Source organism: Protopterus annectens, chromosome 16.part0 (genome assembly GCF_019279795.1).
Source record: "Protopterus annectens isolate FY-2018-M chromosome 16.part0, PAN1.0, whole genome shotgun sequence".
NCBI classification, from domain to species: domain Eukaryota; kingdom Metazoa; phylum Chordata; order Ceratodontiformes; family Protopteridae; genus Protopterus; species Protopterus annectens.
In genome coordinates this window covers 296,155,405-296,176,437 of record NC_056750.1, presented here as the reverse complement: position 1 = coordinate 296,176,437, position 21,033 = coordinate 296,155,405, and the positions used below count along the sequence as shown (strand labels likewise).

Genomic DNA, 21,033 nt, shown 5'->3' with positions numbered 1-21,033 from the left:
AAATTATGAAATAAGCCTCGTCTGGACCAGTTTTCTTGTGTATCTTAGTTTTAGGAGTACCTTCCAAGACCTTTTATGTATGAGAGGGACTGTAAACAGCCCGTATCTTTGGCACTTCTACAAAATTAACAGGATATTTCATGTGTTCTTTTGCTATAATATTGAATACAAATAGACACCTTGTATCTTTGGCTTGTCTGTTCAGAAAAACGTAGGAGTATGGAAATTACAGAATTTCTGCAATCTTTTATTTGGAACGTTCTCTAATAATCTGATGGCTCAGTATATTACAAAACCAAACTATTGCAAAATTAGAAAATGCAAACAATATCAGTTGTTTGCTGAACTTCAGTCTGATTTACAGCCAGGACATGATATCTTTGCTCTCACAGAGCAGGAGTATATATAATGTAGAATTTGTTGTGTTTTGTTCAGTTGTAAGACTCTCACTGAAGGGAAAAATGGCTCTGCTCTCTCTTACTGTGCTTCTTGGCTTGGCTGGCATTTTAAATGCAAAAGTATTAGACTGTGATACTCCTCCACCTGTTCTGGTCGTGAATGATACAGTTTTTCGTGGGGTAAGCCTTAGAATATATAGACAGTTTTACCCTTTTTTGTCCGTCTGACTCTTTATAATGTGTTGAAATTGAAGTATGACAAAAATCTCCTTGCCGTGATGAAGATTTAAGTACTGCTGATGTCTTTAAATAATAGGACAGGTGTACCCTTAAGGTACTATATAAACTTATCACCTTCTTTTGTTTTGTATTTTCAGCTGATGAGTTTATCTATTAAGTGGAGTAGAGCATTGATTCACTGGACGTTTTTCTAACTCTGTCAATGCTAATTAACTTGCTCAGAGTCACACAGTAGATGGATGGAGACTGAGGGAATCAAACCCTAGATAACAGGAAGTAGTTTACAGTTCAAAGATGTCTCTTTGCTAACTGCTACACTGAACATCAGTTTATTCTTGATCAACTCTTCATCTAAGCAGCTGCTAGCTGCAGAGATCTCCTACTGAATAGTCATTTATTATGAAAAACAGGCTTTTATTTTAATTCTGGCATCCCTTTGTTGTATTTTAAATCAGGTGTGACATCACCACCCAAGAGCTACCTGCAGCAATTTTCCTACTTATTGCATCAGTTTGTGCATTAGCTAGGGTACAGAATATTCAGAATGGAAGGTCTAGAGGCATCCTTTTAGTGTGCACCATGGTTTAAATTCCAGGTGTGCCTTATGAACCCAAGGATATTACAGTTGATGTATTTTCATTCAGCTGCATACTGTATGTGCAGAGAATAAGGTTCACAGACTTTATAAATTCAAATTTTCTGAGTATGTATGTTGTTCATGTCCCAATTTATTGCTGTAAAGGCATTACATTTTTTTTCCAGGTCTAGAGTCAAAAATGGATTCTTACCGTATGGCTTCTGTATAGGTTACATAGTTCCTAGTCCCCAAGCATCAAGAGCCCAAGTCACAAGACACTGAAGATAAAAATAACTGTAACAGTTTTCCATTGGAAATCACGGCCAGTGTGGTTTCTGTCTGTGTACAGTTATGATCCTTTTGTTCTGGGAGATTTATCTCGTCTTTGCATTTGCTTGATCACAAACTTGGTATATATAAGTTTGGAGGGTGCGTGGGGCTTGCCTGTACTACAAAAACAAATATGATTATAGTTTGAGTTTTCACCCTTTTGTGTTTTGGCCTTTTGTTTTCAGTGATGTAGTTCCTTGAAGTTTACTAATGGATCCTAACAATACCCATACTTCCCTATGCATGTGATGTAACATAACACAGAAGTAATTATGAATAAAAAACAGTAGCAACATTTTCATAAATTACAGCATGTAAATATATTCTGGTTTTAATTATGTAGCTTTGTGATGTTACACATGCTAATAAGCAAAGAAAAATTCATAAACAACATTTCTTAGCTCCTGTATGTTCTCAACATTTCTCAGTATCAAGTAAGTTATTTTGTGTGCAGAAATGTCAGTTTTAAGTGTACTTCTTAATAATGGAAGATACCAAAGCTAGGAAGACAACCCGCGGTGGTGCAGCAGTAGCGTTGTTGCCTCACAGCAAGAGGTTCTCCCATTCGATTCTCGGCTGGAGTCTGGGGAGTGCCTTCTGTGTGGAGTCTGCATATCCTCCATGCAGCTGGGTGGGTGTTCGAAAGACATGCGTAAATGGGCGTGCCTTCGTTGAAGGTTGGATGTTGAGCTGGCACCTCAGCGTTGACGAAAATCTACTGTCAATCATTAGCGGATCGGAGTTCTGCTGTGCCGACCCCTAACTGGGAAAAGCCAAAAGACAAACAACAACAACCAAAGCTAGGAAGACATATTTTGCAAAAGAATGTTTCAGAGCTTTGATGCTTTTCAACACAATTTGAGTACCCTGTAACACAGATTTGTTTTGAGCATACATTGTGAGCAAATGCCATGAGTCTGTATATAGCAGAATATTGCTGCTGCCACCTCACAGCATGAGGTTCCCTGGTTCATTTTTCAGCTAGGGTGGCTTCTATGCAGAATCTGTATGCAAGTTTGTGAGTCTGCATGCATTTTTTGTTTCTTCCACCTCCACAAAGGTATGCAGTAAATAAGTTGATATTCTCCAAGTTATCCTTAGGTGCGCACATAGTGTACAAATGAGTGAATATTCTGTGATAGACTGGTATTCTGTCCAGAAAGAGTTTCAATTTTTTTGCCCCATTTGGCAACTGAGATAGGCTACTGCTCCCCCCTGAGACCCTGTAAAGAATAAAACAGGTAATAAGACTATGGATAGCTTAATGACATGTGCGGCACTGTGACAGTACTTGCTCAGAAATGTGACACCATATTTTAGATCATAGGGTATCATGTCAGTTTGTGTAAAACAAGTGATTGCTATTAAATTCATGCCATGGTCTGATGAACAGTGATACTGTAAATTATAGGTCATGACACTGAAAGTTGTCAGCTGAGAGAGTGTTTTCACTAAAAGGGATGCGAGGTTATGACATTCATTTGTCAAGAGGTTTGGTTAGCATTTTCAGTATATGCATGCTAGGGACCCACCACACAAACTACATGCTGTCACTACAGATGTGCATTTCAGACCCATATATTGCATCTGATGTGTACACTCACTGGTTGCTTAATGTGAAACTGATGTTGCCTGTGCCTGAATATAGTTGTACTGCACTCATAATGTAGGCTTAAGAAGTGGTTATAGTGTGGGGTGCACAAAAACTATAGAAAAATGACAAACTTGTGAGGGTGCTGTGGTAAAAAGAATGCAAAGCTGTAAAGAAGGCAGTTTTTACTAGTTCTGGATGAATGTTTTAAGTAGATTTATTTTAGAAGTTCGGCATCTGAACTCTGACTTTTCGTTGTGTACTACCATTAAAAGGGTACAAATTTGCAATTACTGTGTATATTTAGTATTTTTGAGACTGAAAAATGATTTTGTCTGTATTAAGTGATATTCATTGTGTTCAAGATGCTAGATAAAGAAATTAATCTGTTCTATATTACAGGTCAAAGTAATGAAAACTAGCTGAGTTATAAGGGAATATTCATTACAAAACGGGATAATTAGCTAGGCTTAAAATGGCTCACAAGGGCAGTTAGCCTAGTATGACTCTATGAACCTATGAACCTATTTTGTGCAGTCACAACCTTGTTAAACATTAACAGTTTGCCCATTATATTCCAACCCAGTCTAAAACATGTGGTACTGCTATGGTGCAAAGTTGTGAATAAAGATGTTTATGTTATTGTTATAATAAAAAATGACACTGGTAGAGTTTGTTTATCTACCTATCTATTGATCTATCTATCTATCTATCTATCTATCTATCTATCTATCTATCTATCTATCTATCTATCTGTCTATCTGTCGAATGATCTATCTAGCAATTGTTAAGATTGCTGCACCATCCACATTCTGCACTGTGAATACAGGATATGCAAATAAATCCAGATGCAAACATATTCCCTATCAACTGTATCTGCAAATGGATTTTGTGATTAATCCTGATGCAAACATATTCCCTGCAAGTGGATTTTTGAGATGCCATTTGTAAGAGGGCTTTACACTCACCAAATCCTGTCTAGGTCTTAAAGGGTGAGGTTTCAAGGGAAATTATCTAAACACTTTTAAAGAAACACAATGTATTGAAAGAGAATGCTGACACTGTTAAGAAAAAATGATACATATTCCCATTTAATCTAATTGGTACAGTTGTAAATTTACTAATGGTGTGTGGTAGAAAGGTATAAAATAAGTAATTAAATGCCATTACTTTTGCTGTTCACTTTCATGACTGATTCCCAAAGCGTTAAGCTGTAATTATGCAGTTCATTTAAAAGTTGCCATTGTGCATTTCATATAATACAGTGCAGCATGTTTAATAATAATTAACAATCACTTCTTTTGTTTTGAGCAGAGAAGAGGAATGGAGTAAAGGATTGATTTTTTTTAGTGACAGAATGTTTACATAAAGATGAAATTACATATTCTCTGAAGTTACATACTTCCACCAATCATAAGTGGTTGAATACAGAAATTTAGGATGGTATTACAAGCATTCGCAATCATAATATCATATACTACAGTAAAAATACAATCTAGTCAAACTACACATGCACAGCACAAAGTACATTACCATCTGTAGAAGGGTATGCTTGGAAACTGAAGGAGCAATAGTCTGTACTCTGTGATAATAAGTTTTATTAAGGAAATGAGCAAGGCTAGTCATGTGTCATTGAATAAAAAGACACGAGTGAGGGCAAACACATATGTCCACTGAAAAAATTCAGATAAATAAAACCAAATTTCAAATGATAGTGTAAGCTAAACTGAAACGGATGTAATCATAGTCTGGACCACTTTTCCAATGAAGGGAATGTGTGGAAAATGTGACCTCCACAACACTACTGATTATGTCCTCAAACGTCTGGTAAATATTCCACTGGGATGCAAATTTTCTAAATTATCCCTCAGTCTGTAATGTCATTTCCTAGGATAAAATGTGTCGTGGTCATGCCAAATATTTGGTAAATAACTTCTTATCTTTGCCTCCTCTGACAAAGAGAATCATTATATTACACTGCTAAAAGTAAAATGTATAGGTTCATAGGTAGGTACTAGGCTATCGGCCCAAGGGCCTATGTAAGCCTAGCCAACAAGGTTCCCTGGCTTACGCCACCCAAGAAAGTTGTTTGCCTGTGCCACTGTCGAGCAGAGACACAGAAGTGATCCCTGGGGTGTATTTCCTATTTCCCATCCACTCATCAAGATTTTTCTTGAAGAGTGCTAATGAAGAACTTTGTTTGACATAGCTGGGTAGCCTGTTCCAGAGTATGGGAAGTCTTTGGGACAGGAATCTATCCCTCCAGCATGTCCTGTTTATTGTGGTGATAAGGTTTAGGTCCCTAGAGCATGTAGCTCAGAGGGATTGGGATTTCTTTAGGTGTAGCATGTCCAACAGCTCTGGGTTTGACATAGCTTTATATGATAGGCAGAGATCATCTCAGAGCAGGTGATATGCTACGGAGTAAAGCTGTAGTTTTATGAGATGGTCAATGTAGGGCATCTGTTTGAAGCCAGTAATCCTCTTTGTGAGGTACTTCTGTGACCTTTTCAGCTGCTGCAGATGTCTTGTGAGGTACATTCCAAAAGGGTCGTTGTACTCTATAATGGGTCTAATGAGTATCGAGTAGAGGGGAACAATAACCTCTTTTTTCCTGGATGAGAACCTTTTTATGATGAGGTGTGCCACGTAGAAGGACTTCCTGACTACTGTGGCGATGTGACTATCAAAGAACAGACAACTGTCCACCTGGGTCCCAAGGTCTCTTATCACACATTCGATGTTAAGTAGACTGATGTCTATGTAGTAGTTCATGGGTACAGAGGTTTTACCAAAGGGGATAACCATGCACTTTCTGGCATTGAGCTTGAGGCCATGGCTCTGACACCAGGCATCCATCTCAGTAAGGCCCTTCTGTAGGATTTCCACATCATTTGGGGACTCAACTGTGGCTCCTAGTTTGCAGTCATCTACGAACTTCATTAGCTGGAGGCCTTCTCTGTTATTCTGTACTTCAGAGAAGTAGATACCAAACAGGAGAGGTCCCAGGACTGAACCCTGTGGTACTCCACTCGTCACTGGTTTGAGGTCAGATTTGGAGTGTGCAACTTTTACAGAGTCAGTAAGCCAGTTGGCAACCCATCTTGTGATGTAAGGATTTATACCTAGTTTAGTGAGTTTAGCTATAATTTCCAGAATGGGGGATGGTGTCGAAAGCCTTGGCGAGGTCAAGATAGGCTGTGTGAACCACCTTACCCTCATCTACAGCTTTGGTGACTGCCTCAAAGAAGTCGATCAGGTTCAGGAGGCATGATCTGCCTTTCACAAAACCGAACTGGGTGGGATCCAGAGTTTGGAGGTTACCAATGTCTTTGTTTATGAGTTCCATGATGATACGTTCCATGGCCTCGCAGACCAGGCTCGTCAGGCTAATAGGGTGATAGTTCACGAGATAAGTGGTGGCTCCCCCTTTGTGGAGTGGGATAACTGTTGCTGTATGCCATTCAGTGGGCACAAAGCCTGATGTCAGGCTATGATTGAACATGGTGCTTAGGTGGGGAGCCAGTTCGTTCTGAAGTTCATGTAAAATGCTGCCTGGGATGATATCCGGTCCCATGGATGTTGTGTTTTTGGCTTTAGAGAGTGCAGCTTTTACAAGCATAGTTGTGATTACAAGGAGTCTGCATTCTTCCTGTATAGATATGGACCCGTTGGGGGGAGGGGGGTGGGTGTAAATTTAGCACTGAACCTATCTGCCAGGATGTTGGCAATATCAGTTAGTTCTGTAATTGTCATGCCGTTGTGCTGTAACTCAGAGCAGATCTGGGTGTTGCCATTGAGATTCTTGACATAGCTATAGAATGCTTTGTGGTTGTCCTTAGAATCAGTGGCGATTTTGTTTCCGTAGTTAGCTTTGGAGGATGTTATAAGGGATCTCAGCTTCTTACTGAGGCTAACCAGGGAGCTCCTCCACTCATGGGATTTTACTCTCTTTTACAACAATCGCTTCTGTTGTACAGTTTGTTTATGGCACGGGACCACCAGACTGGCTTCCTTTTTTTTGGAGGATAGCGTCTTGGTTCTGTTTGGAATAGCATGATCCATGTACTCGTGTAAGTGCTTATAGAGTGCATTTGTGTAGGATTCAGAGTTGTAACTGTATTGTCCATCTGCATGGGTGTCATGAAGTTCACCACTTCTGTCTTAAGAAGCAAGAAGTTGGCTTTGGAGAAATTTTTTACCATGGTTTCCTTAATGGGGGTGGGGGCAGGATGTGGATATCAAGGGTGATTAGCTTATGGTCAGATCAGACCAACGAGGGGTTGACTTCAGGTTTGGAACACCGGTCACTTGTTGGTAATGACTAGGTCTAGGATATTGTTGCCCCTGGTGGGAGTGTGGGTAAGTTGATCCAGGGCATTGGAGTTTATGAATTCAAGAAAGCGTTGTGTGAAGGAGTTGGTACACGAGTAGTTTTCCCAGTTAAATCCCTCTGTCATCCAGGACAACTCTTGTTCTCAACAGTCTCGCTTTTAAAATATTCCATGAAATATATCATTTTCTCCTTCACAAATTCAGCATAAGAAACCAAAGCTATTCCCTCCGGAAGACTGAGTGCATACAGGCCACCATTTTCTCTAGCTAGCTGTGAAAGACCTTTTGCAAGGTAGAACCACCTAGCTGGAACAGCATCCCCAAACCAGTTCAAAGAAATAAGCATTTTATGAATGAATGTGAAAGTAAGAGCTTCAGAGATGCAGGTTAGCCACCTAAAATCATCTTTGATTCTGACAAATTGCTTAATATGCAACTGTAATCTTTTGTTTTTGCATGCAAATTCAACTCTATGTTATAAAGCTGTTTTTCCATTTTTTTTTACTTGCATATAGTAAATACTTTTAATTTTGTTATCACATTGCACTTGTCAACAGAATCTACTTCTTTTGCTGTTTTTATTTTCATTTGGACATTGTAAATATTTAGTATGCCTATCTTATCAGTTTTTATTGCAATAATGCTTTTGTGTTGCTGTTTTTCATTTTGATATAACTATGTTTGCGTTTGCTTATCTGGTCTGAGTAGTGGATGAAAAGGGTTAACAGACCAACTCACCTACCAGGTTAGCAAATGTAATAAATCATTCAATCAAACCAATAACCAAATAAAATGATCACATAGTGCCAATAGAGCTGATAGGGCTGCAAGAATATTTCGTAGCCAAAAGAGCTGCAGAATGTCATCTTTCATACCCTGTATGAGAAACTTTGAATGATTGTCATCCAATCTATAAAGCATGTATTGCAAGAGGAGGCATTAACTGGTGTTAATACAAATATTAAGTTACCACTGGCAACTCAGAGTTTGAAAACTGAACAGTTAATATCTTAGCTTTACTTATGGAGCTCAGAGCTTTAAATATCACACTGCATGTCAACATGTTCCCTGCTCTGGAATTATTTAAAGCTGTTTGTTTGAGTTGGCAGAGTATTTACTTATCTGAAAAATGGCTTCTGCGAGTACATCTCACTAACTTCTCTAACTTACATTCTCATCTGTACTCCTTCTGTAGCTGTAGTCTTTATACATCTCCACTCATGAGAAAAAGTCACTTCCTTTGCCTGCCACTGGAGAATACCTGTCAACTTCCAGAATTTTGCAGAATATTCAAATTTTTGTCTCATACTTGTGGTCTCTTCCTTATAACATTTGTGGTTTTCTGTAAAATTATTTAGAATTAAAATCCATAATTAATGACAGACATTTAAGTTTCAAGCTTCATATCCTTCAGAAAATGTATGCTAATGCAAAACCTGCTCTCTTATATTAAGCTTCTTCCAGAATTCTTATGCTATGGGATTGAGGTGTATGCAGCAGAGATATCAGTTTCCAAGTTTAAGATACTTCTTTATTCTCTCTATTGTGCAGAGACCAGACAAAAGACAATTTGCTTCATCTAATGACAGAAAACACAGCTTTCATGGTTTTCTGTTCTACTTCCACAGAAGAGTGATCCATTAGTCAGTATGTTGTCTGTGGCTCTGAATGTTTTCCAAACTGTATCACTGTCTGATAGATTTACATAGGATACTGGGGACTTCTGCCATTCCTTGGTGTGATGGGTCTGTTTTCTCAAACAGTTGCTGCTTAATTTCATTCTGTTCTAGGTCTTCTCTCATTTTAGAGGTCTTCCTGGAAGACTAGTGTATTTATTTACATTTTTATTTTCCAGGAATGGTGAAGGTCACAGAGCAGGACGTTTTGAAGCTCAAAGCAGTTTTAATGAATGAGGATACATGAAATGGGACATGCATACAGTAGCTTATCTGAAAAAGAAGATATGTTTCCCTTTGGGGGAGGGGTAATGCATATTTGGTTCTGCATCACAAAATGTCCACTTATAAAAATCCAGTGATTAGGAATGGGCAAAGGACTAGTAGATTTTGTACAGACAGGGTTCAAAAAAGATAGGCAGAAAACAGGGGATGTCTCTGAAAATAGAAATGTAACCAATGGTTTAACCCAGGGTCAGTGCTGGGACCTATATTCTTCAGTGTGTTTGTCTCAGCCATGAGCATCTAGGAAAGTGTCATTTGGTTTGTGGATGACACCAAAATAGGGCCATTGGCTAAGCTTAGAGGGTCAAGATTTGGAAGGGAATAGAACAGAATGATGTATTGCAGATAATTTCTAGTACCTGTTTCTCTTATCTACAACCAAAAGAAGGGCAAGACCTAAGATGAATTTATGGATTTTCATCCACTCGCTGAGGCTATTATTAAAGAGAGTGTTTGGTGATGCTTTCTTTTATATAGAGAAGAAGTTTATTCCATGGGTAGGAGAATTTTTTTCGGGGAGTCATATCAACCCTCAAACAGGTTTTGTTCATATTACAATGTAGATTTAGGTCCCTAGAGTGACTATTAGTGATGCTAGTAGTTTTTCAACCATGTTTAAAATCCAGCACGACAAGGTCATTTTGATGTTTTGTAGGCCGGGCTGATGTCACTGTGCAGAAGTCTGTATAAGACTCACTGTACAGAATTTAGGATTTAGTCATTCTGGGTAGATTAGGCAGCTCATGTCTGAAATCTACTTTGTGAGGAAGCACTGAAGTTTTTTTAGTTGGGTGATATGTCTGGAGAGGTACATGCCAAAGGGGGATTATATTCAAGTATAAGTGTGCCACACTAAGAAAGAAACAACCTATGATATAGTCTGGGACCACAGTGCTAGTGTGCTTATTTCTGAAGAGGGCATTTAGGATGTGTTCAGAGATAACCGTAGGGGGATGCTGACAGAATAGTGATGGGAAAACATGGTGGGGGAAAGGAGAAAAAATTTTATTCAACTTGTGTGCTAGTATATTTACAATTTCCTCAGGGACAGAGAGGGTGGTGCCATTGGATATAAGCTCCATGCAGTGCTGAGTATTGTTTTTAAGATGTAGTTACAGAATGCTTTGTGGCTGTCCTTGGATGATATAACAATGTTTAGTTTGTATTTTGCCTTACAAGTTTTGATCCTTCACCTTAAGTATTTATTTTGCCTTTTAGATAACTTTTAGTATGTGTGTGTGTGTGTGTGTGTGTGTGTGTGTGTGTGTGTGTGTGTGTGTGTGTGTGTGTGTGTGTGTGTGTGTGTGTGTGTGTGTGTGTGTGTGTGTGTGTCTGTGGGGGAGGGGGGTAATATTTGTTTTTTAGGCCTAGAAAGTTTTTTCTTCTTCTTCTTCTTCTTGTAGAGTTCATTAATACTGAGGTTCCACCATAGGGGCTTGTTTTTAATCTTAAGATTATGTTTCTGGCAGACAGGGACATGTGCCTCAATGCAGGAATTCATGTGGGAAGAGAAATCAGTAGTGGATAGGGAGGCCTTAGAAGAAGCTAAAGTAGGGCCCGACATTTCAAATGGTTACCTTTTAAATCCTTGGCTTGGGTGTTCATGGATCAGTTTGCCTCACCAAGATACAAGAAATCAAGAAGTGTAGGGTATTTAATGTCATAGAATGTAAGACACAAATCTCCACATAGGAGCCTAAAACATACCAAGCACATGTTAGAAAGTTTAAAATTTTAAGTTTGTCCTGGTAGCTAAGAGTCTTTACACAAATTAACTTTTTTTTTATTTAGGAACCTCTTAGGCCTTTCTAAATGCATGATATGTTTGGATAGGTACATACTGAAGATGTGTTGTATTTGGATAGGTACATACTGAAGATGCGTTGTATTTGGATAGGTACATACTGAAGATGCATTGTATTTGGATAGGTAAATACTGAGGATGCGTTATATTTGGATAGGTACATATTGAAGATGCGTTTTATTTGGATAGGTACATACTAAAGATGCATTGTATTTGGATAGGTACATACTAAAGATGCATTGTATTTGGATAGGTACATACTGAAGATGCATTGTATTTGGATAGGTACGTACTGAAGATGCATTGTATTTGGATAGGTACATGCTGAAGATGCAATGTGTTGTATAATTGGCCAAATGTGGGCCGACAGCAGAAGCATGCTAACTTCTTATGACATGGATGCAATGCCTTTAAACATCACATGGGATATATATATATATATATATATATATATATATATATATATATATATATATATATATATATATATAAGGAAGTTGTGACCTGATGATACCTGGTGGTTGAAGAAGATGGAGTTATTCATCCAGGTGCTGAGATTCTGACAGCTGTGTCTGTTTGGAATGGGGTATTGCCTGGTGTTTATGTTGCAGCCAAGAAGTGTTCATCAAATGTGACAATGCTGCATTTCTTTGCATTTAGCTTATGTCTTTTTTCTTCATATGATTGGTTTGTAAGGATTAGTTATTGCTGTAATGATTGTATATTTGATGGGAATTGAATAATAACACCAAATGTATAGTCATTAGCAAATTCTGGTGGCTGTAGTTTTGGGGTAACAGTATGGAGGTCAGAAAATTATAGACCAAAAAGAAGAGGTGTCAGTACTGAGCTCTGGGGTATACCACTTGTTACCATCTTGCTTTCTGAGATGGAACTTATCACCTTAATTATGTGGGATATATCTTTCATTCAATTTGCTACCCTACCTACTATGTAAGGGTCTGCCTTTGGGTCTTTAAGTCTATTTAGAATTTACAATGACAGTATGAAGAACAGAGCCCACTATTCATTGCCTCTGTAAAGTTTTCTAAGCAATTTACTAAATTAAATAAAAATTACCCTTCCTTAATAAAACAAAACTGATGAAGATCCAGATGTGTAAGATTTATTATACTGTACTTTATAAAGTAAGATATGATATGTTCCATGTCCTTGCAAATTGGTCTAGTTAAATTAATGGGTTTATTTTGTGAAAGGGCACCATAATTTCTGTTTTCAGTTCATGGACATACCCTATTGATTGGCTTAAATTAAACAAGCGCAGGATTGGTTTAGGATAGTATGTTTAGTGCTACTTATGAGATATCCAGGTAAATTGTGTGGGCCCATGAAGACTGGTATTTTAAGTTACAGAGAACACAGTCTGGACTTGTTGCAGGATGATTTGGGGGAGGTGTATTGGACTCAAGGATATGCAGAATTTGTAATGTTATTTTGTATTAGTTCAGAAAATTACTGGGTGTTACTTTTCAATTTCCTAATGTAACTAAGGATTTTTAATTATTCCTATTTTCCAATGATAATTTCAGTTCAAGTTTAGTTCTGATCTTTCTGATTGTTTTTAGTTCCTTGATGATCTGTTTGATAGAGTTCTTTATGTAGGTAGCTTTGGAATTGTATAAGACTTTAGTATTTTGCTTTTGTCATTGTTACCAAGGTAGTTTATTTTTAAATTTCTTGTTATATTTGGTCCTAGTGCAGACTGTTAGCTAGTTTGTCATTTTTGGCTTTCTTAGATATCATGTCTACGCTCTTTCTTACAGTTTTTAGTTTGTTCCCATGATTCCTATACTCTCTGGATTGTTCTCCATAGACTAAAGTGACTGAGATCCTTCTCTCCTGCAGACTTAATCATACATTGGTTCCACAAGAGCCTTCAATCTTTAATATCGGTGTCTTATTACTGGCATATTCAAAAGTATGGCCAGTTCTCCCTTTTCTGACTTGAGGGTTGGAGGGTTATGGGCAGTTGGCTTAGTATGCTCCCCCCTTTAAAGTGGGGAGGCACCTTTACAATGCCTCCATAACTCTTTGAAATAAGGAAGTCCTTTCCAAAAATCTTGTCATGGGTAAGATATGGAACTACAACCACAGGATACAATTTCTTTTCAAAACCCATTTGAATTTCTACCTGAGTGATCTGATAATGTTTTTTCTCCTCCTATACATATATGATCTCCATAAATTTTTGACAATGGGCCTTCTGCCTAAAAATATACTGCCCTTTAACAAGGGTAATCAGACAACCAGAATTCAACAACCTTTATAGCTTCTTCCCATACAGGCCTGGCACACTAAGTCAGTTTAGCAGTGACATGGCAAGAAAATGCTGTCTTCTCTAGTCTAGAAGAAACTTTGACATATTCCATAGCGTTCTCACCAGCTATATTCTGTTTAGCTCAGTGTACATTTATGTCAGGCTTGATACCAGCTTTACAATATTTAGCATTCTGTCTCTTGTTCCAATATTTTAAGCAAAAAATGTGTGAAAAGTGTGTAAAGTCTTTTGATTTAGCTATGATTTTTAGAGTCACTTTAAGTGACACATGTTTATACAAGTTTTCATAACACACAATTATTTCTAGTAAAGTAACAAAGCTTTTAGATTTTTGAGGTCTGATTGACATGCCTGCTTTTTAATTGTTGCCAGCAAAACTTGCTTGAACCTATCAATGATAATTACTTTCAATCATACTGCCTTTACTGTTATGTCTCTCTCAGGATCCAGCCACAACTTTGCAATATATTTTAACTGAGATAGCTGTGATCCTGCCATTTTATTTATTTTATTATTATTTACAAAAATCCATTCGTGAAATGTAAGAGTTTGAGTTTCAGATGTGACCCTACTTGGGCATGCAAACATTTTTTTTCGCTTTGTCACAATCATTGCAGTCAGACTTCAAGTCCACAAAGTACCATAGGGGATCTTGGTAAGTTGAGTTTCAAGTAGCTAATTCAAACTAGAGCAATCTGTTCTTTTTTGGGTGGCAATACACTGAACAGTGATGTCATGTGCTTTTAAGTGTTCTTCTCTGACTAAGAGCTTGAGGGGGAGGTACAGTTTGTGGTTGAGCCATTGATTTGACTGCCACTAACAACACTACACCTTCAGCAGTGCTAGCTGTTTTCTGCAATAATTGCAGTATAACAGTCATTTTTGAGTCTGTTGACCTCTCCTCCCAGGATCTTTTCCACAGATAGTTTAGTGCTTTCCAGCAGAAAAATATTGACACATCACTACAGACTTAAGGAAAACACAGTTATGCTTTAACAACACTGCAAACCATAACACAAGGGAAAAATCTGCAGCTTGTCATGAGGAATTTCAGAGTTTACTAAGCACTGACTGGTGGAATCCAACTTCAGGATATTTGCAAGATGGAAGTTATAATTGCCCACTGCATTCACCAGTGTAAAATTTAAACAGCAGACACATTTTATTGTTATTACTTTTTTATTTTATGCATGTATTAACTGGATAAGCCCACTGAATCAATTTCAGGTTAAATAATTTGCTCGCAGTGGGCAAACAGATGTGAAAGGGCTTAAACTGCAGGAAGCTATATATATATATATATATATATATATATATATATATATATATATATATATATATATATAATGGTTTACCTTCATTAAGTCATGTGCCCGTTGTCCGAAGTGCAATGTATCGAAAGGACAACAGCACAAAACTGCAACGCTGGCTCATATAGCTTCGAATGGCTATAATGTGAATGCATTATGCCATTCAAACACATGGACAAACGTCTATAATGGTTTTCTGTCAGATCATTTTCGACATTTGTCCTCGAAGTCTTCCGTGATTCACCCTGTCGAATCGCACAAAAGCACAATTGCACATACCATGTCTGAACAAATGGAGGTAAACTATATAATATATATTGTCCAACCATAAACTACCAGGCTCACTCTGACTTCAAGTGAAAAAGCACAAAAGACACTCAAGTATGACAAGGTAAATGGACTATACCAGCTGAATTCTATACACAAAAATTGTCCAGCACCAAGGAGGTTAGACGAATGTATAATCCTTTCTTGTGGCAACTCCAAAAATAAGAGCAAATCGGTTTTGGCAAAAGTAATGCCTTCTTCAGTGCTACCACTCTGACTTCACCAATAAAATAGAACACCGGGATGCAAAACAGAAAAAAGTTCTTCTACTGCTGACTATGTGTGTGTGTAATGGAAGACCAGAGGACTGAAGTTTTGAAATATCGAACCAACAACACAAAAAAAAAAATTAAAACGTGAAAACTTCTAATTTCAAGTTTTTGCAGGGGGTAAGGCCCCCTGCACCCCGCACACCCCTACTACTTAAATATACCAACTCTGAGATTACGCTACAGTGAAAAGAATGGGAAAGTTCCTGTTCTGCACAGTATGGCGATCTCCATTCACAAGGTTTGATATTTTGGAACTTCATTCCTCTGTTCTTTGATGATCAGAGGTTTGATGTTCCGGTATTTTGAACATATGAAGGGGATCCCTATATATATATATATTTATATATATATATATATATATATATACACACACACACACACACACACACACACACACACACACATATATATACATATGCATATACATATACATATACAAACCTTACATACATGCATGCCTAAACAATACATAAAAGTTTCTCATTTGCTGTGTAACAGTCTCTGATCAGGGTCTCAGACATCCACTGGTACTCCTATCTCTCTGGGCTTTCTCCACATCAGAATTGAAAATCTGGCCTCAGCTCATCTCTCATTTGAATAAGTTTCTCCAGAATCCTCTGGACCTTCTTTCAGTGTGATTTGTCTTTCTGTCTTTGGCTTATCCTTAAATAGGTGCAAGTTTACACCTGGAGCCACTCTCAGTCCAATTCCTGGTACATCTATTTGAACGGCAGTATAGCCTTGCACATTATTCCACAACTTACTATACATAAAATACAAAACAGATATCTTCCCATATTCTGTATCTCATTTTCATTAATACACAAAAATATGCATGTCCAGTGTCAAAGGTAGCCTTTAATGAGTAGCAACCGCCATGCTATGTCATTTTATTTATTTGTGTGTGTTTTTGTGTGTGTGTGTGTGTGTGTGTGTGTGTGTGTGTGTGTGTGTGTGTGTGTGTGTATATACACACACACACACACACACACACACACACACACACACACACACACACACACACACACACACACACAGTGGATATAAAAAGTTTACACACCCCTGTTAAAATGCCAGGTTTTTGTGATACAAAAAATGAGACCAAAATAAATCAGTTCAAAACTTTTTCCCACCTTTAATGAGACCTATAACCTGTAAAATTCAGTTGAAAAACAAACAAATCTGTTAGGGGTAAAAATATAAAAAATAAAAAAAATGTACAATAAGCTGGTTGCATAAGTGTACACACCCTTAAACTAATACTTTGTTGAAGCACCTTTTGATTTAATTACAGCATTCAGTCTTCTTGGGTAGGAGTCTATCAGCATGGCACATCTTGACGTGGCAATATTTGCCCACTCTCCCTTATAAAAGCACTCCAAATCTGTCAGATTGCAAGGGCATCTCTTGTGCACAGCCCTCTTCAGGTCACTCCACAGATTTTCTATTGGATTTAGGTCTGGGCTCTGGCTGGGTAATTTCCAAGCTTTAATTGTCTTCTGGTGAAGCCATTCATTTGTTGATTTTGGATGTGTGCTTGGGGGGGTCATTGTCATGTTGGAAGGTGAAATTTGTCTTCATCTTCAGCTTTCTAGTAGTCGCCTGAAGGTTTTGGGTGAAAAGTGGCTGGCATTTGGAACTGTTCATAATTCCCTCCACCTTGACTAAAACCCCAGTTCCAGCTGAAGAAAAGCAACCCCAAAGCATGATACTGCCACCACCATGCTTCACCATGGCAATGGTGTTCTTTTGGTGATGCGAAGTGTTGTTTTTGCCCCAAAGTTTCTTCTGAAATTGCGGCTAAAAAGTTCAACCTTGGTCTCATCAGACCATAACAGATTTTCCCACATGTTTTTGGAAGACTTGATGTATTGTTTTGCAAATTTTAGCCGGGCCTGGATGTTTTTCTGTGTAAGGCTTCCATCTTGCAATGCTACCCCATAGTCCAGACATATGGAGAACAAGTGAGATTGTTGTCACATGTAGTCCACAACCAGTACTTGCCAGAAATTCCTGCAGCTCCTTCAGGATTTCTGTAGGTCCCTTGGCAGCCTCTCTGACCAGTTTTCATCTTTTCATCAATTTTGGAGGGATGCCCACTTCTTTGCATCACTATTGTCCCATATTTTCTCCACTTTTTGATGAATGTCTTCACAGTGTTCCATGGAATATTCAATGCTGCGGAAATTTTTCTGTGTCCTTCTCCTGAGTGATACCTTTCAACAATGAGATCCCTTTGATACTTTGTAAGCTTATTCTTATGGGCTTATTCTTACATACAACTTACAATTCCCTTTGATACGGGGCATATTGGTGAGAAACTGGTTCATTCTTATGAGCGACGAGACCATAGGAGGGAAGGTGGGTGACTCCCCTGTTATAACACACAAAAAGGATTCCAGCATTAAGAACCTTTTGGAGTCCAGTGGTAAGATCACACAACCTGGTATTGGGAAAATGACAAAATGTGGGCACTGCACTCAATGCAAATACATGTTAGAGTGCGACAGAATCTTTATTAAAGGTTATGGATGGGGAAAAGTCAACAAGGGTTGTAATTGTGTGAGTAAACAAGTAGTGTATGCTGCTATATGTCAGGTGTGTCCTGGGTTTTATATTGGCAAGACCAAAAATGCCTTCAGGACACGCATTTATCAGCATACATATTATATAACTAAAGGCAACACCAAAAATGCCCTGGCAAAGCACATTAATACATTTCCAAACCACAATTTCAAGTTTATCATTTTGGAAAGGGTAGTAAAGGATGAGAGAGGGGGATCAGGTGACTGGTTCCTTGAATTTAGAGAGCTCATGTGGCAACTCAGAGTTAATGCCACTACTAGCCCAGGTTTGAACGATATGGTGTCCCTCACCAGTTATTTAAAACTTAAAGCAGACTTTTTATTTTAATGAGGTGTACACTATGACCTTGTTTTTCATTTCAGTGTAAGTTTTTATAGTACTGATATTAATTATTGTTTGTTTCCAAGGCATTTTGGGTTTTTATTGGACATATTTTATTGTATATATATATATATATATATATATATATATATATATATATATATATATATTGCTTGTTGCACAGATTTATACATATGATGTTCATATTTTCTCTACAAACAGTTGATAGTTTTGTATTATACCTACAAGCTGGCATTTTTTGTAATTTAGTGTTAGGGGACACATTTACCACATATATACATATTTTACAGTGGTACTAAGTAATGGCATATATTATTTTAATTTACTGGTAAAAAAACAATTCAGAAAACAAGGGAGTCTATGTCTTTAAACATCTGTATGCTTAATTATTCAATTATTTAATTGTTTTCAATCAATGGATTAATTGTATGTATAAAAAGATGGTCTTGCTGACTGTTGGGTATTCTGAAGAAGTCAATCCTAATATTTGACGAAAACGCTTAATACATTTTATTTATTCCTGTATCCTGCTCCATTGTTGTGCTTTTTGTCCCTTAGATACTTTGTAAGATCTCTGTGAACCATGGCTTTTGCTGTAGCAGCCAACTGAGTAAATGTCAGGAAAATGAATGAAAAATAAGAAAAAAATGCCACAAATATGAAGACAAATACTCTAAAATAAAGAAATAAAATAAATAAATAAAATGAGCGCTTTCATCAGTAGGTACAATTGACTTCATCAGATTACATAAAACATTGACATCACTTCCTTTTAAAAGCCAGGCACCACCACATGACCACAATTAATTTCCTCTACAGGATTCAAATTGTATTGCAACACTGTTTCTCAAGCTGTATTGCCTCTACAGGATTCAGGTTGTATTGCAACACTATGTTTTAAAATTATACATTGAAATATACGTGAAACTTGATTAAGAAATAATAATAAAAACTGCAAGACAAAACAAACTACATTAGTGTGTTTGTTCTTCACACTAACCCATATGTATAAATAAATTGCAAAAATTAATCTAGCATGCTGTTGATACACTAAGACAGTATAAAAAGATGTATTATACACATACATTGATCACATTTTCCCCTACATTCCTTATTTGCTGTGCAAGTTAAAACATTACAAAACTATTAAAAATAAAATTAAGCTTTCAGTTTTAAATAACTAGAGAGGGAAATAATATCATTCAACCCAGGGGGGTTGTTGGCATTAAATCTTAACTGCCACATACATTCTCTAAATTCGAGAAACAATTCTAGTGGACCCCCCTGTTGTTAAGAACAACTTGGTCAAAGGCAATAAATTTAAATCTATGGTCAGGATTTTCCTTGATGTGCAATGCCAATGCATTTTTTCATTGGCTTTTTTAATGTCATAATTGTGTTGGTATACACTCACTTTGAAAGCCTTTTTAGTCTTGCCTATATAAAATCCTTCACAGGATTGGCATAAGGCTGCATAAACTACAAAAGTGCTGTTACAATTCAACCTATGGTTCAAATGTATTAGACCATAATGTGGAATATGTAAGGTGTCCATTTCAAAAATACTGGAACACTTTGTACAATGACCACATTTGGTCATCCATCCTTTTCCATAGGTTTTATAACCCTCTGTGTTTTGTTCAAGTAAATTTTTAAAACAAGCATCTTTTTTATATACAACACATGGCTTTCCCCCCCACATTTTTTAGCAATTCTTGATCTCCTCTAAAAATATACCAATTCTTATTTAATATGTCCTTGATGTCATAAAATGATGGGTTATAAGTTAAAATAAGGGCCTTGCTGAAATCTTGGGTCATGTTTGTATCTTCCCTCAAAATATTAATATTAGGGGTAACAATACCAGATGTATTAGTCCCTAATAATGGAAAAAAGTGTCCACATACCCTTTTTTCCGTGACCTCATTAAGAATTGGTTCAATAAAATTGTTAGGATACCCTCTTTGTTGTAACATACCCCTCAGCTTGTCCCTCTCTTCATAGAACATTTCTATGTCACTGATCATACGTGCCAATCTAACACATTGGCCTTTGACAAGTGACTTTTTTGAAAGTCAGGGTGTGCACTCTCATAGTGTAAGAGGGTATTGGAATATGTGGGTTTTCTGTATATCATGGTTTTAAAGTTCTGTTCTACTTCATCTTTGATAATAAATATATCCAAAAAAATTATCTTGTCACTGATTTGTTCCATAGTGAAATTTAAGAAAGATGTACTAGTATTTAAAAATTCAAAAAATATCTGCAATTCATTTTCACTGCCTTCCAAGAATATTGATATATCATCCAAAAATCTCCCATAGAATTTACACAGCTTGAATAGCTCTGAAATGAATACCTGAGTGAGTTCCCACTGGGCCAAAACTATATTGGCAAACAGTGGGGCACAGGCCACCCCCATTGCTACACCTGTTGTCTGTTTAAATAGCTGGTTCCCAAATATAATGTAATTGTTGTTAAGGACCAATTCCATTAAAGTTCTAAACATTAATATCCTTTCATGCCTTATGTTTGTGTTACTGCACAAAAAAATCATAAAATAGGTCAAGGCCCTCTTTGTGTGATATTACGCTAAATAAATCTTTTATATCAATGGTAGCCAAAATTAATTTATTACTATATAATTCTTTCTTGATTTTC

The 21,033-nt window shown here is 37.2% G+C and overlaps 1 protein-coding gene across 1 annotated transcript in view; it reads left to right on the top strand.

Annotated features, from left to right (window-relative positions):
- Nucleotides 1-422: 422 nt before the first annotated feature.
- LOC122790850 overlaps nucleotides 423-21,033 on the top strand; it is a 183,190-nt gene continuing 162,579 nt past the window's right edge. Inside the window, exon 1 of the mRNA XM_044058496.1 lies at nucleotides 423-578. Coding sequence (XP_043914431.1) covers nucleotides 462-578 — 117 coding nt within the window. The 5' untranslated portion in view covers nucleotides 423-461. The remainder of the gene's footprint in view (nucleotides 579-21,033) is intronic.